We start from the raw sequence: 19,545 nt of genomic DNA on the forward strand, positions 1-19,545 counted from the left end.
AACATCTCTGAAAGGCACTGACTCCCCCTGTAGGCTGGGAGGGCAGGTGGCAGATGGTGTCACTGAAAATGTATCCTCCAGAGTCGGTGAGAATGATGGGACCACAGGATGCCACCCATTCCAGGATGAAGGAACAGATACAACACAGTTTGAAATTTTTATAAGTCTCTCAATAACTGATATTGTAAGCTGATAAAAGCAGCAGACAGAAGGAAAATTTGAACAAAATATAAACAAACGACTCAATTGATATATGTAAAACACTGCAACAAATGACATAGAATGTGAGTTTTCTTCTTTTTACTTTTATTATCTTGACTGTGGAATCTTAGTTCCCTGACCAGACCAGGGGTTGAACCTGGGCCCTTGGCAGTGACAGTGAGTCACCCTGACCACTGAACTGCCAGGGAATTCCTGCAAGTTCTTTTCTTCTATGGAATGCTTACTAATTTAAATGTTGGCTACAAAGTAGATCTCAATAAAGTACAAAGTACACAGTAGAAATTAGCTAGAAATCAATAACAAGAGATAAAGGAACAAATACTCCAGGAATCTGAAACTTAAAAAAAACCTATCTTTATATAATCCACAGCTCAAGATACTATGAATAACTTAATGCCTAAGCATTTTGAAACTTTCAGATACCACGGGAAAACTGACAGAAGATGGCATGAAAATCTATACAGTCTTATGTCTATTAACAATAAAATACCTAACTTAGAAGCCTTCCCACAAAGAAAGTTTTAAGCCCAGACAGCTTCAGCAATGCTTCTAAATGTTAAAGGGAGAAATAACTCTTACACAATAAACACCTCAAAAAATATAAAAAGAGGGACTATTTCAGAATTCATTCTACATGACAAGCATAAGGTTGATAAGAAAATTTGAGAAGGACTCACTTTTGGGCTTCCCTGGTGGCTTAGATGGTAAAGAGTCTGCCTGCGGTGCGAGAGACCCAGGTTCGATCCCTGGGACGGGAAGGTCCCCTAGAGAAGGAAATGGCAACCCACTCCAGGATTCTTGCCTAGAGAATTCCAAGGACAGAGTAGCCTGGTGGGCTACAGTCCATGGGGTTGCAAAGAATCGGACATGACTGAGAGACTTTACTTAATTCTTAGTAAGAAATAAAATCACAGGTCAATCTTCTTTTTGAATATAGGCTCAAAAACCCTAAACAGAATATTAGCAACTGAATATCCAATGAGATATAAAAGCAATAACACAGAGTTGAGTTTTTCCCCAAGAATGTAAGATTGCTTTGATATCAGAAAGCCAACTTATATAATTCAACCACATGAATAAAATAAAGGGGGGAAAAAATCTGACCTCCTCACAGAGATGGAAAATGCATTTAATAAAAATCAACTCCAATTAAGAACAAAAATCTTTTAGAAAATCACAAAATAAAAGGGAATTTCTTTATCTGGTAATAGAAGATGTTCAAAAAACTTCCCCCATTAACTTAAATAAAAAAATTTCAAGAAAGCTATCAATATTTCTACTCAAGGCTATAGTAGAAACTGTAGCCAGGGCAGTGAGGCATGAAAAAGAAAAGAAAGGACTTCTCTGGTGGTACAGTGGATAAGAATCCACCTGTCAATGCAGGGCAAATGGTTTGATCCCTGGTCCAGGAAGACTGGAAGATTCCACATGCCTTGGAGCAACTAAGCCCATGAGCCACAACTACTGAGCCTGTGCTCTACAGATTCCAGGAGCTGCAACCACTGAAGCCCATGAGCCTAGAGCCCATGCTCCACAACAAGAGAAGCCACTGCAATGAGAAGCCTATACGCGACAACAGAATAGACTCTACTAGCTGCAACTACAGAAAGCCCATGTGCAGCATGACATAAACAAACTGTCATCATTTACAGACAAGAAGATTATGTGTCGGGAAAAAAACTTTAGAAAGCTACCAGTAATGATTAGAATTAGTCAGTGATTAATTCTACTTTAGTTCAAGGCAGATATAGACACTACTACAGCACTCCTGGACCAAACCAACGGCGGAAGTGGCTGCTCCATTATTATTACAGCTCATCTGCTCAAAAAAATGTCTGCCTCCTATTCCTGAGGCTTTGGTTTGTTCGCAGGTGTTGATCCATGGGGAGAAATGCTCAGATTAAGAAATATAACAATGGTGTTAATGAATGGGAAATTGAGGCTACTATCTGGCCATTTTTGACTTCTTATGCCACAGGACAACATGCAAAAAATAAAGTGAATTGCAATGTTGGTATGAGTAAATGATCTTGTTTACTAAGGGAAACCAAAATTAATGTTTCACAGTCCTGGGAAACAGGGGTATGTCTAGGACCCAAGAGATCCTTTAAAGTGTCTTCTGATAATAAGGTGCCCAGTAGAAAAAGTTCACAGAGGTCTCAATCACATTCCAAGGGTTGGGAACTCTAAGAAATCTAAGTCTGGGTCCCTTAATTTGTAAAGAACTCTGGCCAACCAAGGACCATGGATGTGGTAGGAGAGGCAGATGGTGTTCTGTAACATACACGCCCCTCACATTCAAGTCTGCTGGTCACAAGGGAACTGCATGCTTGTGAGAAGGAGTGGTGGCTCGTGCAACCTCAGGACACGGCATCACACACATACCTATTGAGCTCCCGGATGGCCCGCAGTCTGCGGATGTAGCGACGGCAGCTGGGCAGAATTGAGAGGTGGTGGGCGTGCAGGGTGAGAAAGAAGCATTCCGTAGGGAATTTCGGCTCAGAAAATGGAGGCTGATCTCCATCTAGGAAAAAGCACAAAATCCCAGCAATAAAATCTATCACATGACTGTATTAGCAAAGAGTGCAATTAAGAAGACAAAATTACACTTGAATTTTCAAGAAGTTTAAGGACACATTTAAAAATTAAACAGTATTATTTTAAGAAAAACAGATTTCCTGTGAGCTGCATTTAATGATCACATACTCTGCTCTATCTGATTAAATGTTTACACAGATGGACACTAATGATCTTTTATGATGTGTCTTCCTGGTGTTTTTTATATAAACATTTCTACTACTCAAACGTCACTCTTATGGGAGGGAGATTTAAGAGGGGTCATATGTATACCTATGGCCGACTCTTGTTGTTTTCTTTAACAGAAAACAACAAAATTCCATAAAGCAATTATCCTTCAATTAAAAAATATATAAAATTAAAAAAACACATCATTGTTAAACCTCAAAATGGTACTAAATTATGTAAATAAGCCCGTGTTGGACTTATTTAAGTGGATTTTCTCCCCCCTCTACTCAGGAATCACTTTCAAACCCAATATCTGGCAACATAAAATATGGCACCCATTTCTCTTGCATTTCTACTTTTCTGTTTTCTAAATTTCTGTTTCCCGAAAGAATGAGCTTGCTCCCTTTACTACTGACAGGTATGAAAAACTGTAGCCAGATGAAACACCTGGAAGGAAGAGCTCAGACCAGGGAGTGTGGTACCGTGAGGAGAGCCCAAGGCTCAGCTCAGGACACTTGAGCAGCAGCTGCCATGTGCTGACTGACAGTCTAGGTGCGCTGGGCACCTTCTGGAACCTCAGTCTCCTTGTGTGCAACTTGTATGAACTAGAGTTGCTATTAAGATATTAAAGTTCTCTTCCTGATAATCCCGTAACAGCAGTTTTAAGGGGACAGGAGTCAATGAAAACTGACCCTAAGAATGGAGAACAGGAGCAAGGGCAAGAGGGAGTTAGCGGTTGGGGGGAGTTGGGAGGTGACAGACAGGGACGCTCTAGCTGGTGTCAGACTCAAACTGTGGAATGTTGCTGAGTCCAAATGGATCCTTCTCATATAGGATGTGTATATCTATTCTACGTTTTTGTTTTTAATTAAAAGAAAACAGAAGGGTGATGTTTTCATGACCTAACAGTGAACACATCACTCACAAAGTTCAGTCAGCCAGTCATTCACATCTTCCATCGTCGCATTCACTCTGGTCTCGTCGTTGGGAAGCGTGATCCGACACCTTGGGTGGAATATGTACGTGGGGTCGACTGTCTCTAACTTGATCTTTGTACTAAGTTGCTGCAGTACCCAAAGGAAATTCAGCATGAATCCGTCCGTTGACACCAACCTATCGTCTGTCTGCAAAACAGAAAGTACCGAGTCACAATGTGAACAGGAATTCTGGCACAATTTTATAAGAAAGAAGAGCAGATTTTCATCCTCAAGTCAGTGAGGGGACATCCACGTTGTTGTCATAGAGCTCTGCTGGTAGATGAGATTTGTTGAGTGTTAAGAATCCCATGGACAGAGGAGCCTTGGCAGGCTATAGTCTATGGGGTCGCAAGAGTCGGACACGACTGAGCGACTAACCACACAGTACAACTGTGTGTGAAGGGTTGTCTTTCACTGAATCTCCACAACAGCCCTTAGAACTGAGTGATAATATTATTCACATTTTAAAGAGGAAGAAACTAAGGGTCAGAAAACTTACATGATTTACCCAAGAGCCTCAAAATCAGTAAAGAGAAACACAATAAATGTTGTTTCCTTTCTCTTCTTTATTCTCCTCAAAAGCATCAGAACTAGTTTCACTGTGACTATTAGACGAACAGCTTCTCGGGCTGACAGTGTTAGTGCAATCCTGCTTCATGAATATAACACTTCTAATAATGATAGATAACATCTGCGGAGAGTTCACGATGCACTGGGCGCAATCCTAACATACACTAAGTCCATGAGTCAGTACTGTTATTATCCCCACTTGGCAATGAGGAAATAGGGGCACAGAGAACCACTGTCCCACTGCTGGCCGATGATGGAACCCCAGCTGGAAATCAAGGTGGTCTAATAACAGGTCCGTGCTCCTCTCTCTGTTTTTTCTTCTGAGTACAAATGTCACGCTGCTCATGAATAAAACAGCAAGGATGTCCTTGTAACTTCTCCACTCTGGTAAAGTGGTCTCAGTCACCAGTCTTTGCATCAGGAACTGTGTCCTTACACTGGGTCTCCTGGGATTGCCTCCTGTACCCTGGCCTCCTACGTCAGCCCACCCTCCAGGCAGCAGCCCTGATGGCTTCGTTCCCGAAGATCCTCCTTGGTACGGCGGCCCACCTCTCCAGCCCATGACTCCCCAGTTTCTTTCCTATTCACTATCCTTCAGTCACAAAAGCCTGAAAGTGGAGCTTATTCTAAAGTGGATTCATTCCCACCTTCATGCATCACACAAATCTAGAAAGCTCTTTTCTCAGCCTTGCGATGGCTGGCTCTTTTTTTCTTTTTTTAAAACTTAATCTGCATGCAGGATTTTAAAAAAATCAATTTCATATTTTGGCCATTACTTCCAGCACATGGGCTCTCAGTTCCCCACACAGGGACGGGGATTGAACCTGCAGCCCCTGCAATGCAAGCATGGAGCCTTAACCATAGGCTGTCAGGGAAGAAGTCCTGGATAGCTCTTCCTTCTCAGCCAGGTATTTAACCAAATGTCTCCTCCTTGGACACTCCCATGCCTTCCTTCTGGTGCCCCGACAGCTACTTTCAAGTCCTCTACCTTCCTTTATTGGCTTCATAGATTCCACGACAGTCTGAAATGATATAGTTACATGTCTATTCATTGACCCTATAGAACATAATGAGCTCCGCGAAGGCAGGAAGCTTGTCTCTCTGTATCTCCATTCCCTAGAATAAGGCTGGGTGGGAACTGAATGAGTTAGATGAATGAATTTAACAAATACATAAAAGCAATCTTTAGGAATCTTACCTGCATCTGTGCTTTCTTCATATTGGCATTGACGACAGCTGCCATGTAACTAAGAGCGGCCTCACGGGTTTCCCCATTTAACAAGATACTATGCAGGATCTTGAAAAGCTCTTGCTGAAATTCATTTTATAAGGGAAGGAAAAAAAAACAAAAACTTTGTTTAAAAAAATGATTCCTTTCTGACTTCGAGGAAAGCTAAACTCCTTCCCACTTTTCTCCTCGCCCACATCCACTCATTGTAAAGAACTTGACTACAAGAACATAAGAAAAGTCCACATTCTACTGTGTCCAGAGGATCGGCATGAAAGCAGAATGTGGAGTGGAGGAGGGAAGCAGTTGAAGTTTTAATAAAATAGTCTCTGCTATTTCCTTTCCAGGATAGGACCAAATTACCTGAATTACACTGCAATTAGCCTCTAACTGTGCTGCCTTTAACTTCCGGAACTGAAAACATATTCATCTTTTGGATTCATTTTCTGAACACCTACCCTTCCCAGCTCCAAGTAATGCTGCAGAGACTGGCTCACCACTCGAGTGTTTTCCAGGGTAATGGCGGGCCCTGAGAAATATTTTTCCACCACTTTTGCCTGCAAAGAGAAAGCAGAAATCCAATCCACATATGATGAACATTTGGGAAGGAATCTGAACATAAGAGCAGCAAGGTGGAAAACGCTGCTGTACTCACATCATCTTCTGCAAAGACGGAGAAGCTGAAGAAAGCCCCCAAGTATGAGAGTCTCTGCAGCTCCCGCCCAGAGCCAGGGCTTAAAGACTTAGGCAACCACAACGGCAAAGAAGCGACCTGGGAGGAAAACAGAAGAGGCCACTAAATCAGCAAGGGAGGTAAACTAGAGACAAACAGAGTTCCAAGCAGCCAGCCTGTTCAGTGATTCTTAGCCACCGACAAAATGGCTGCCATGTGACCTCCAAAAACACAACAGTCACAGATATGTTAGGATCCCAATCCATTTTTTTCTCATTTCAGATGGAGGAAAACCCTCTACATCTTTACAAGATACCATTTCTTTTGTTTGTTTTGACCCCACGGCATGTGGGATCCTAGTTCCCCAACCAGGGGTTGAACCTGCATCCCTGCATTGACAGGAGGATTCTTAACCACTGGACCCCCAGGGAAGTCCCTACAAGATACCCTTTTCATTTCTGTGTTTCAAGATATACTTTGATATCATTCAAATGAGCCACTGTTCAAAGGACTCAAGAAAATGTTTCTAATAGGATGTGTTATTCTAGCTACACAATACTTAACTCCCTAAAAAATTACAAAAGAAAGTGAATATCGTCAGCCCAGGAAATAATGCACATGACAACAATGTAACAGTTGAGAGTCACCCACATGGATGAATCATATCCACATCTCACGTCCCTCAAGAGATATTTTTCAGATACGATTACTTAAGGAATCTCTTCTAGGCTACGTGTTCACTGAAAATATGCAAACCTATCAGGGCGGTGCTTACCAAATTGCACACAGGGTGTGTCTTTCCAAACTTGGTTTCACAGAGCTCACCTAAAGCCTAGAGACAAGATTAGAAAAGGTCATTTAAGTGTATTTCATCCTAAACTGACTGCCATGTGTAACATCAAGACATAGCTTTAATATGCTGCTATAAATATGTATGCATTCCCAACAAAGTACTAATACCTTCAGTGCTTTTCTGATGCATAAATACATGCATGTTGCTAAAAAAAAAAAACAAAACTTCAGATAAGCAAAGTTAAAAAATGAAACTAAAAATCACTCACGAACTTTACCCTCAGAGATAACCTCTAATGATATTTTGGCTACCAGCTTTCCAGACATATTTTTTAACATATACACACAGAGATAAATGAGTATATTCTTAGAATAAATGGTTTTTTCATTTAACATCTTTCTATATAAGAAAGATATGCTTCATAAACACTAGATGGCTATTTCTGCCAGTATTAAACAGGGTTATAAACAATTAAAATTTAGTAAGTTACCGGATCCACAATATAGTTGAAAGTATTCTTTGATTTCAAGATCCCTGGTTTTTTGGGAACCTCAATGTTTTCCTTTGGGGACCCGATCATTCTCATGTTAGAGAACCAGGAAAAGTAGCTTTTAGGCACATAAACACAGCTTACTATGCCACAGTCATACTAAAACCATTTTAACAGTGACTCTTAATTCCCTCTGTGATTTGGACGTTTTTATGAAAGCTGCTAAACCAACCGCTGGAAGCTTCTGAGTCAATGCATGCAGGCATGGACACATCTCTGAGAAAGAAATGTTCGCCTTGCCTGGAGCCAGTTTCCCAACTTCAGCTGCACTGTTAGGATCACCCGGGAAGCCTCTCAAAGGCCAATGCCAGGCCACACCCTCACTACACCATCAAAGAACTAAATCACAATACTTGAGAGTCAGGTAGAGGTATTTTTAAAAAGATCCCCAGGTGATTCCAAGGTACAGCGAAGCCAGGATCCACTGACCTAGAGGATAATGACCATGATTCTTTCTGATCCTAGCTCCAAGGGTCTTCCTCTTCCTGCCTCAGATTACTGCCCTTTCTCTCTAGCTGCACAAGCATCAATAATGGCACAAAACAAAACTATTGTCTGTCATAATGGAGGCTTTTGTCTTTCGACCCAGAAGAACATTTTGTTGATATCTGACACTAAAAGCTCCTTACTGAAACATTAAGCTAATTCAAACCACAACAGAAAAGTCAACAATTCCAGGAGGGAATATTTACATAACACAGTGATAATTCATGTGAACTGAAAGATTTAATCACTGAACTCAAAGCATCAGATTATTCTACTTCCTTTTATGTGCCACAGACAGAGGATTCACGGAATTTCGTGGGGAACCTGAGTAACATGTGCAGTGGGAAGAACGCTGACATAAATTCATTCAAAATTATTTTTCAGACCACGACTTCCTGCTTCACTTTTTATTTACCCAGTGTTGTGTTTAATGTTTAGCCTCTTAGCTCAGTTTTGATTTTCTGAAATAGGTAAATACACTTCTGTGTTCACATTGACCTTGGTGTAATATTTGACTGTGTTGCTGTGGTCTTGATTTTTGCAGTAGATTACGAGCACTTTTGAAATATGGTGCTGGAGAAGACTCTCTTGAGAGTTCCTTGGACTGCAAGGAGATCAAACCAGTCAATCTTAAAGGACATCAGTCCTGAATATTCATTGGAAGGACTGATGCTGAAGCTGAAACTCGAATACTTTGGCCACCTGATGTGAAGAGCTGACTCACTGGAAAAGACCCTGATGCTGGGAAAGACTGAAGGCAGGAGGAGAAGGGGATGACAGAGGATGAGATGGTTGGATGGCATCACCGACTCGATGGACACGAGTTTGAGCAAGCTCCGGGAGTTGACGATGGACAGGGAAGCCTGGCGTTCTGCAGTCCACGGGATCGCAAAGAGTCGCACATGTCTGATCGACTTAACTGATGAGCACTGTGTGGAAAGGCGCCTTGTTTCATGGGCTCCTGTGTCCCCCCGCTGGCACAGTGGGGGCCCTCAGGAAGCAATAGATTAATGGCAAGATGGAATCAAGTCAGTAGAATGAGTAAAATTCAACAGAAGCAGCGCAACACATTAATTTAAACAAGGGCTCAATTTACACAAGGTTGTCTTTATTCCTAGAGTTAACTGATTTCATGTTTTGATATTTTTCCTTCATACTTTTAGAATGAAAATTATTCAGTAAGGTTTCAAAGTACTTTTCTCACGAAAGTTTAAAGAAGCGAATTCAGAGAAGAAAAGAGCCTCTTATTTTCTTTCTGGTGGTAATATTTTCATGACAGTGGAGACCCCTGGTGAGAATCCAGCCGAAAGTTCTGTCCACAATTTACGCTTGCTCTAAGTGTCTGCAGGAGCTGAGAAGATCTGGGTTTTTCAAGTAAAGTCTGAAAGGAAGTGCACAGCCTCAGAAAATGGGGAAGATGAACAAGAGAAATCACTCAGTGATTTTCTGTACAAAGTCACTACATAAAGATAAAATTGTATTTCTTTTCTTAGTTTAACTCTTTTTAGTTGCATTTGTCTTAGTTCCTTTTTTTTTTTGTTCCTAATTAGCAAAATTTCATCCTAAATACATTATGCTCATTGCTAGGACAATCAGAAAGGGTATAGCCAATGATTACTGTCTTCGTAAGCTACAGGATAAGGTGAAGTACATTCAAATGCCTCCATCACTGACTCCTGTCTAGGATTCCGATGGTACAATAGGTACCATGCTGCTAACTGTCTTTACAGATGCAACAAACACTATGCATGGCCAATACAATGCTTTCACGTTTTACATCTGAAAACAAAGCTGGTTGTGGACCTGGAAGAGAAGTGTAGGTTAAAATCATTTGGAAGAAAAACATCAACTGAATGGGTTACAAGAAAAAGAACAAAGTTTTACCATGAGGGGGTATTTAAAGTAGTCACTATCGAGGGAGCACTCTTTGGCAGCAAGAGCCAGGCCTTGTAAAATGGGGATAAAGATCTACAAGACAAAAAAAAAAAAAAAGAATCATAAGTTTAAGAAAATGCATGTCAAATAAAGTGCCAAATCTGCAAGTCCAGGCATTTGCACAGCTTCCCCAAAGAAAGGCTGTTTTGCATAGAAAGGAGCCTAGAATCTAGCCACAGGGTGTTATTTTGTCTTTTTGCAAGGCTGATCTTAAAGTAATACAGCTGAATCCTCCAGAAGGAACAGGTTTTGGTGAACCCTAAACCTCTGACAAGACACCCTGTAATTTAATAGAAACTCACATATTTGGAGTTTGCTGTAGGACTCTGCAGGGCTCCTTGCTCCAATCAACTAAACGCTGCACATCTCAGCAATGCATATGTTTCCAATTACCAAGCATCTACAGCCTATAAAGAAACTGGACTCAATGTTCCAGCCTTTTCTCAACTCTGTCAACATTTAAAGAATTTTTTTGTTGCTATCCCCACATCTACATTTAATTCTTTCCACCTTTCCCTGTTTATTATGAAGAGAACAAGAAAAACAGACCAACAATGGCTATTATCTCCTTAACTTTAATTATGTAGAACAAAAACATGACTGGTAAATGTTGAAATTAAAAAAAGAAAACTGTATTAGAATGCTTTAACTCCATAAAAGGTGTAATTGATACAGTAACCTGATGTCAGAACGTAAGGGCACTGAAATCTGAATGTTTAAGTTCATCATTAATATGAGGGCACAGGGAAACCCTGCAGAATCTGCTCAGCACAGCTCATCTTTAAATTTCACAGTGCACTCACTAAGCAGCACATGCAGGGAGCTGATCGGGATTCACAATTAATAACATTAAGCTGAAAATGTTGTAAACAACAGCTGACAGTCTGAATACCAAGGAACCAAAAAAGGGAGTGTTCTTAAAAGCAACTGGAAAAACTTGAAAAATTCTCTTTCCTACTAATTTCATCCCGTTGTCTGGAGCACCTATGTCATTTAAGGGGCACAGTATTTAAAAAAAGGTGCCCTGTGTTACAAAGTGTCTTGAGATAGCAATACATCTCTTGAAGATAGATCACTCTAGTTCTTGCAACTCAAAACAATCAGGGTAGAAGTAATGAGCTTTCGTAAGTGAGCTAAAAATGGAGACGTAATGCTGAGATGGAGGGGTGGAAATGCCAAAGAAATAAAGGAAAAAAACAAACAGTAGTTCTAGAATCACCAAAAATAAATTTCACTATTGATCATCTAGAAAAAAGTCTCTTTTTTCCCCCAGGAATGCTATTAAGTAAAACTTGGGTTCAATTTACAACTAGCAGACAAAATATTACTAAACATAGTATTTTTCAAATATCAAACAGAATGTCTGTGTGACTTACATATTTTAAGTAATTCTATTTTCAAATAAATACCTCCCAGCACTGATAAAAAAGGCTCCAAGTGTTCATCACCAATTCTAAATTCTAGCTACTGTCTATTTATGTTTATCTGTGAACATCTCAAACATTAAAGGCAGAATGAAATTTCAATTCAAAGATCTAATACTTCAGATCTACCACAATCTCAAGACAAAAAGGTAAAATGCTGTTTTTCAGGTCAGCAACTCCACTGGAGTCATCCTTGAGGAAAAACAAACGGTGACACAGAAGACAAGACGAGGGATCAGAAGTCTGTGGTTAAAAATAAACAGGTGGACAGTGACTGCACAACACTGAGAAGGTACTAAACGCCACGGAATGGGGCACTTTAATGGCTGATTTTATGTTATGTGAATTTCACCTCAATTAAAAAAAAAAAAGAGGTCATTTCATAGCTTCTATGTAAGTTTCTTTATGAATAAAATAGCATAGGGTACCTCTGTTAGCTGATTCCTGGGCTTTTATACAGTTAAAACTACTCTGGATTCTTTAAATGATGTCTTTTCAAGTAAAAGTATTCTAATTTATGCATACTACACATAAAGTATAATGTATCACTTAAACCTTCCAATACAGTTATGTATTTTCATCAAGAGTTCTCTTAACTTTCTAGAGGAGGAAATCTCACTATAATGCCTGAAATATTCCTATAAGTCAGTAAGACCATCATCTAAGATGTTGTTCAGTCACTAAGTTGTGTCTGCAGGTGATAAATTCCAAGTACGGAGCACACAACACCGACTGGGAATTTCGCTGCTGTATTCTTCTTTTACTAGTATTTTGAAAACACACTTCCTGAGAATTCAAAGGCTTTAAGATGAATAGTTACAAATAATATTAGGTATAAAAAAGGCAAAAAAGAATCATATCGTTTATAGCTATTCTCTCTCTTACTCCTTCTAGTAGCAAAAAAAGAAATCACCATACAGCAAATTTTAAGAAAGTCATAAACACCCTTTCATCAAGGGAAACAGCTCTGTGCAAGTTGCTCTGGCAAAGTGCTTACTTTACAACACAGGTCACAGGCCAGTAATCAACATTCATGCCAAAGTTTCACCTTGGAAAAAACCTTGGAGACTAAGTCTACTGAAGTGAAGTGAAGTGAAAGTCGCCCAGTCATGTCGGACTCTGTGACCCCATGGAGTCCATGGAATTCTCCAGGCCAGAATACTGGAGTAGGTAAGCCGTTCCCTTCTCCACGGGATCGTCCCAACGCAGGCCTCATGAATTATAGGAGGATTCTTTACCAGCTAAGCCACCAGGGAAGAAACCTTTGAGACTAAGTTCATTAGCTATTATTATTATTAAGCTTTATTATTAAATATTGCATATCTTCATTTCCACTTGACTTTACACAGTAGGATACCAAAAAACATATGGATACTTAATGAATGAAGTAATCCGTAAGATCTGAGATATCATTCCCAGTCCAATAACAAGAAGACATTCTACTGTGACATGTGGACGGCCAATGAACTAATCAGCTAAATCAGCTAGGTCTCCTGATTTATTTAATATTAATCTTTTTGTAAATTTAAAGAATTAATTTTCAACACTACTTACACACATCACGTCTTATACTATCTCTTGGTAGTGTTTTAAAAGCTCGAAATCAGAGACAGGACCTTATAGTTCTTCTAATCTCCTAAAGAACTTAGCAGACTGTGTTTAAAATATCTTGATGCTTGACTAATGAGTTGAAATGGACACATGATCTGAACAACGCAGCTGTCAATCTGATCTCCTCAAGGCAGGAACCTTGGGAAGCGCTCTCTGAGCAAGTAACGTGTGTTATGTTCAAATTCTGGAACCTAAGATTTCAATATATGGTGTCTCTAGAAATTTACCTTGGCAGAAAAGCTTCTATGCCAAATGTTTTAATAGTGAATACACAAAACCTACCTGCTTGAACACTTCTTCATCCTGGTGAGTGGTTCTCACCAGCTCCTGGATGAAGCCATATGGTAGGTTCCTACACAACATGTACGGCACTAGGAAGGACGGCTGCTGCAGGGACCTGCGGACCCAGAAAGTCAAGGGGTCTGATGAATCAACTCGTCACCCAGTTAATAACAGGACACACAAAATACCATACGGCTGACACTCATAGGTCAAGCTTCAGATCTCCCAAATAGGCCACACAATAGATAGTCAATAATTGAGACAAAAGATCACCCTTCTTACTGTTAAAACAATCACTTTGTGGGCTCTTCAGTGAGAAGTTATAGGAAGTTTCAAAGAATCCATCTTTTTCTCCATACAGCTCTTTAAGAATAAAGCACTAGAAAAACCAAAGTACTTTATGTCTCTTTTACTTATTTATGTCTCATCCAACGGGGAGGGGGGAAAGATTAGCAATAGCTAAAGATTTTTTTAAGCTCTTATGAACGCTAACCATGGGGATAGTGTTTTTAGTACATGTGTATCTTTTTTTCTTTTTTCTGACATGTTTCAAAAATGGTTATGATACAGAAAATAATACAAGGTGATCCAGAATGAATAAATACTGCAACTTTGCCATTTTTCCTTCAAATATTTTTCATAAGAGAAATGAAATACAGAAATATTCTTCTGTTAAACTTGAAACTTTATGGGATCCTCCAAACAAAAATTAATAATGTAGGACATTGTGGGTGATCCCTATATTACCTATTCCACCACCATTCTTTATTGCTGGATAATAGAAATTGATTGTATGACACATGGAAAGTGAGGCTCTGTACATTTTTCCCAAGTATCCGTACTGCTTTCAAGCAGCTGCTTTTAAACTAAGTGAGTAATTTCTTGCCCTGATGTCAACACATTTCAACCACACAATCTATCTCAATAAAGCACATGAAGTGTTTTATTTTCATAGTATTTCAGAGAAACAAAGGGACCTCAGAGACCATCTTGTCAACTGCTCATTTCACAGGTGAGGAAGTGAGCTATGCAACGTGGTGCAACATGGCTGGGCAGCCTGTGTCCACGGAAGGAGAGGCCCTCTCCCTGCAAACAGCAAGCACACACTGGTTGCTCATACCTTGGCTGTGTGAGGGACCCCTGGAGTACTAATGCAGTGTGGGATATGCACTGTGAGCGGATGTTGCTCAGAAGCTGGCTGACTGCTGGCTGGCTGCACATCTGGAAAGACAGGTCAGGGTGAGGACTACAAAGACAAACAAAATAATCCCACGCAGTTGAAAACTGACAAAAGAGTCAGAAGAGATGGATGTGCAGGAAGAGGCATCCTTTTCTCTTCCTTTATTGATGATGAACAAACTAGATTAACTGCATCCTCCAAGCATACTGCTTCCGCTAAAACCTAGTTAGAGGAGACGCAGAGGTTTGAGGTGACCATGCAGGGGTTACAAAAACAGGCCCACTCTCTTTAAGGTTAAGTGCAAAAAACCCCAAGAGGCCCTTCACAAATATGAACTAACATGCAGAGAACTGGATTAATTTCTAATGGAAAACCAGAACTAGCAAATGAATTGGGGAAGGAGGGGAAATAAACTGGGAGATTGGGATTGACATATACACACTATATGTAAAATACATAATAAGGACCTACTGTATAGCACAGGGAACTCTACATAATACTCTGTAATGACTTACATGGGAAAAGAATCAAAAAAGAGTTGGATATATGTGTATGTATAACTGATTCACTTTGCTGCACACCTGAAAGTAACACAACATTGTAAATCCACTACGAAAGTGAAAGTGTTAGTTACTCAGTCCTATCCAACTCTGCAACGCCATGGACTGTAGCCCACCAGGCTCCTCTGTCCATGTGGATTCTCCAGGCAAGAATGCTGGAGTGGGTTGCCATGCCCTCCTCTAGGGGATCTCCCCCACACAGGGCTTGAACCTGGGTCTCTAGCATTATAGACAGAATCTTTACTGTCTGAGCCACTATATGTCACTGAAAATTTAAAGAAAAAAATAAATAAATAAAAGAATGAAAATGAAACAGGGTTGAAATGAGATATTCATTCAGAATGAAATAGTAGAAAAAGTGTAGCTCTTGAGTTTAAACCAACTTCTCAATTTATGTGACTCTGGACAATTATAGGTATCCCCCCCTTTTTCAAAGTTCACTTTACGCTGCTTCGCTTTTAGGGAAGATCAATGGTAGTATGTATTAGATCCCTCTGAGGTGCACTTGCTTATTAACATAATGAAAAAAAATAATACTTATATTACAACGGCCTAATGAACAACTGTGAAAACCTGAGTTCATGGAGACCTAGCAAAGTGTGTGATGGTTGACAGGTACTCTATAAATGTTTTATTATGATTTCGACAGACTATGAGAAATTATCACAGTGTTAAGTCATTGGTGATAGTAGTATTTGACCCTGTCACATCTTCCCTCCACTAGGACGTGAGTTCCAGAAGCGCTGGGATCTTCATCTGTTTTGTTCGTTAATCTAGCCTGGCTTCTACTGTAGTGCCCGACCTATGAGATGCTCAGTAAGCGCTTTACTGATTGAATAAATAATTAGGGGCTTAGAAAACAATTATTTATCCAATATATAACCAGGTTTTGTGGGTTTTAAGTGAATCTATTTCATATTACCTTTGGTGCTTTTTTTTCCTCTATTCCAACTCGGTCAAAACACTCGATGAGGTAGTTCAGCATGTCTGTCTCCTTGCACGTTTCAATGGTGAAATGGTCGCTGTAGGAATCCCAAGTACTTGCCCCACCAGAGGCTCCCAGACTTTGGAGAAAAGAAAAGGGATGGTTTTGATCCGTTCTCAGTAAACCACAGGACAGAGCTCACACTGCTGTGGCAGAAAGCCTGTTAGGGTCCCCGCACCCAGGACAAAGCACAGACCCCATGCGGCTGCGCCTGGAGCTGACTGCGGCTTCACCTGCTCCAAGTCCAACAACAGAGAGTTTTAGGAAACATTTTATTGACCTAAGAAGAAAGTTTGTCCAGAAATCCAGCATCTCATCTTCTCAGGAACAGCAGCTTACAAAACCAGGAGGACTAAGAACTGGTACTAAGCACCAGAAATTTGAAGGGATACCACACGTATGTACATCCAACTGGCCAGCTGTGCTCGGGCTGACTTGCAGGTTAAAGCCAGCCTTGCTGTTAGGCAAGCAAAGTCTTTAGGAGTGAAGTTACAAGGGACTGACAAAACACCCCTCCCTCCTTCCTAATGTCTAGCACACATCTCAAAGCCTTTATGCAGCATTTGGCGCAACAGGACTAGAACTTAGGAAAACTGTCCAGTTAGAAGGAGATGTGAAAATACTTGTTATCAATACTAATTTTCCAAAATGTTTAGTGAAAGGGACAAAGTAGTATTAGTCAAAACAAAACAAAAATGTTGTGCTAGGAGTATCCAAACTTGCATTCTATCCCCAGCTCTACTGTGTACTTGTTACCTGAACCCAGAACTTCCATCTCATCTGCACTGAGGTTAAATGAAATCATGTGGAGGTATTTTGTCAAACACAGGCAGGACACAATGGGAGGGCCCTGTTTCTACTAAAACTATGCTCTGAGACCATTATCATGAGGGTTAGGTGTTAGGAAATCAAAATTTAGATTGATTATCAATAGGTCAAATACCCAATGTGATGTTCAACTCACAAATTTGATAGACATAAAAGATACAAAAAGATTAACCATGGCATAGGAAGAGGCCATGAATTTTGAAATGAAGAGGAATTAAAAGATATAAACTTAACAACAACAACAAAAATTACATGTGAAAGATGATAAAGAATCTTGGAATGGTATTGGAATATTTCATTTAAAAAAGATGAAAACAGGTGGTCCAGTGTTTAAGAATTTGCCTGCCAATTCAGGGGACATTGGTTCAACCTCTAGTCCAGGAAGATTCCACACGCCAAGGGGCAACTTGAGCTTACGCGCCACAAGTACTGAAGCCCACGTACTCTAGAGTCCATGCTTGGCAACAAGAGAAGCCAGTGCAATGAGAAGGCCCAAGCACCCCAACAAAGGGTAGCCCCCACTCATCACAACTAGAGAAAGCTCAACCATAGCAATAAAGACCAGGCACAGCCAAAAATTAAATAAATAAGTAAATAAATAAAAAGATGAAAACAATGTCAAGGCTTTAAATCCAAGGCTCTCAGGCCAGAGACTTGTAAATCTACAACTTACTTCCTGCACAAGTCTGACAGAGGGAGGGGAGGACAGAAGGTTGAGAAGCAGCCAGTGCCCTTCTGACTGGGCAGATAAGGGACCCACCCTCAAAGTGCCCCATCAGAGACAAAGATGGGCAGTCCAGGGTGGGAAACATCAAAAAAAAACAAAAACAATTCTTGTGCCTTCACATCAGTTAGAAATACATTTCACGAATTAATGTAAGATCTGGTATCTGTTCGTTAGCCAGACAACAGAAAAATGAGGACTATAATAAAGCAAAGCAAAGCAAAAAAAAAAAACCAAAAAAAAACCACCCTAACAAAACAGAAAAACCCACCCATAAATATAAGAAGTATGGTGAAACCGCAAAAGGAGAGAGGGGGGAAAAATACTTGGCCTTTCCTGCAGCCATCTCACTCTCAAGCTATCTGCCATCCTTCCCTCTTCCATCTGAGGTTCGTGACTCCATTCCCTGCACTTCCCAAAGATGAAATTTGCTGATTCGAGTTTGTAACTATATACAGTTAAGGTTCATCTTCCTTTGAGCTCTCACAGAAGCAATGAAAACAGACCTTCCTCATGTTGAAAATGAAATATTTAAACTAAATATTTCCCTAATAATAAGTTCCATCTTTCTCACATGTTTACATTTCTGAAATGGAAAGCATCTTATATTTGATGTCAACAGGTCCTTGCTGTTTGCAACAAGCCAATCTAATGCAGTGTGCCCTTGATCAACAGTGGGAGTCAGCATGCATCGACGGTGGCTGCTGACTGAAACTGGGCTCCACTCTTAGCCAACACACCCCCCTTTCATTTTAACTTAGACTTGAACACCTCAAAGTCAACCAAAATGCCTTCGCAAGCATTTTGCAAAGACATGAAAAGACATGACAATTGTGTGCAGAGGACTGCTAGGCAAGGCAAAGAAAGACATTCAGAATGTATCAAGAGAATTTTCAAAGCTGAAAGAGGTTGATGTATGTTGTGATCATCTGTTAGGCACCAAATAACACTTCCAGGGGACTTTCAAGAGAAGAGAAAGAAAGAAATGAAACAAGAGTTTAACCAAATAGTAAACACAGTAAAACCCAGTAGCTGTCAATGTTTCCCAACTATGAGATCAGTCTTAAGGATGTTGAAGTAGATCATAAGCAAAGTGGTCAGTTAGTCTCACCAGAGCTGGGCATGACTCCCAGTGGTGAAAACTGGTTTACAGGGGTGTCTAGATTCGAACTCAGAGAGCTGAACTCAGGTTCTAAATGTGATCCTGAAGGAAAAAGGTGTGTACAGTTTAAACACATTAAATTTATGCTATCAATAGACATTTTAAAAAATGTTTTAAAACAGTATTTCATTTTTTCTCTAAAAATGTTGCTACAAAGTTCATGATGCCTTTACAACTGTGACATGTGGATTATGACACTGGAAATCGTCATATTTAAGTCCTAAGAGTATCTAGAAAATTATACCTCCTTCTGGGAGAATACAGGAACCATTTTCTGATAACTACATCAACAATCCAACTGAATAATGTAATTACTTCACATGATGTAAATACAGTGGAATCCTTCCAAAAACACAAGGAAAATATATCTGGAGATTAATATATGCATCAGATCTGTGCAAACTGAATCTCATTTTAAATGTACCCAAAAATGTAGTTTCCTAAAAGGCTGCTGTGGCAGTTCCTTTTCTCCTGTGATGGGAATAATCACTCCCTATTTTCCTTTTTGGACGCAGACTTTGGAATGGCATATTTTCTCAATGCAAGGAAAGGGAGAGCTGGGCAGGGATAAGCAACGTAAACCCCCCGAGCAAATGTCTGCACTGTTGAA

At 40.1% G+C, this 19,545-nt stretch overlaps 1 protein-coding gene across 1 annotated transcript in view; it reads right to left on the reverse strand.

The window, feature by feature from the left end:
* The window catches only part of UBE4B (ubiquitination factor E4B), a 124,491-nt gene that overhangs the window by 33,123 nt on the left and 71,823 nt on the right, over window positions 1–19,545 (reverse strand). The window contains exons 9-18 of the mRNA XM_043924666.1: window positions 16,159–16,300; window positions 14,617–14,717; window positions 13,497–13,611; window positions 10,129–10,212; window positions 7,191–7,247; window positions 6,398–6,514; window positions 6,201–6,299; window positions 5,713–5,826; window positions 3,893–4,091; window positions 2,608–2,746 (exon numbers count right to left, since the gene is read on the reverse strand). Of these exons, the coding sequence (XP_043780601.1) occupies window positions 2,608–2,746; window positions 3,893–4,091; window positions 5,713–5,826; window positions 6,201–6,299; window positions 6,398–6,514; window positions 7,191–7,247; window positions 10,129–10,212; window positions 13,497–13,611; window positions 14,617–14,717; window positions 16,159–16,300 (1,167 nt within the window). The remainder of the gene's footprint in view (window positions 1–2,607; window positions 2,747–3,892; window positions 4,092–5,712; window positions 5,827–6,200; window positions 6,300–6,397; window positions 6,515–7,190; window positions 7,248–10,128; window positions 10,213–13,496; window positions 13,612–14,616; window positions 14,718–16,158; window positions 16,301–19,545) is intronic.

The sequence above is a fragment of the Cervus elaphus genome, chromosome 14, assembly GCF_910594005.1.
Source record: "Cervus elaphus chromosome 14, mCerEla1.1, whole genome shotgun sequence".
NCBI lineage: Eukaryota > Metazoa > Chordata > Mammalia > Artiodactyla > Cervidae > Cervus > Cervus elaphus.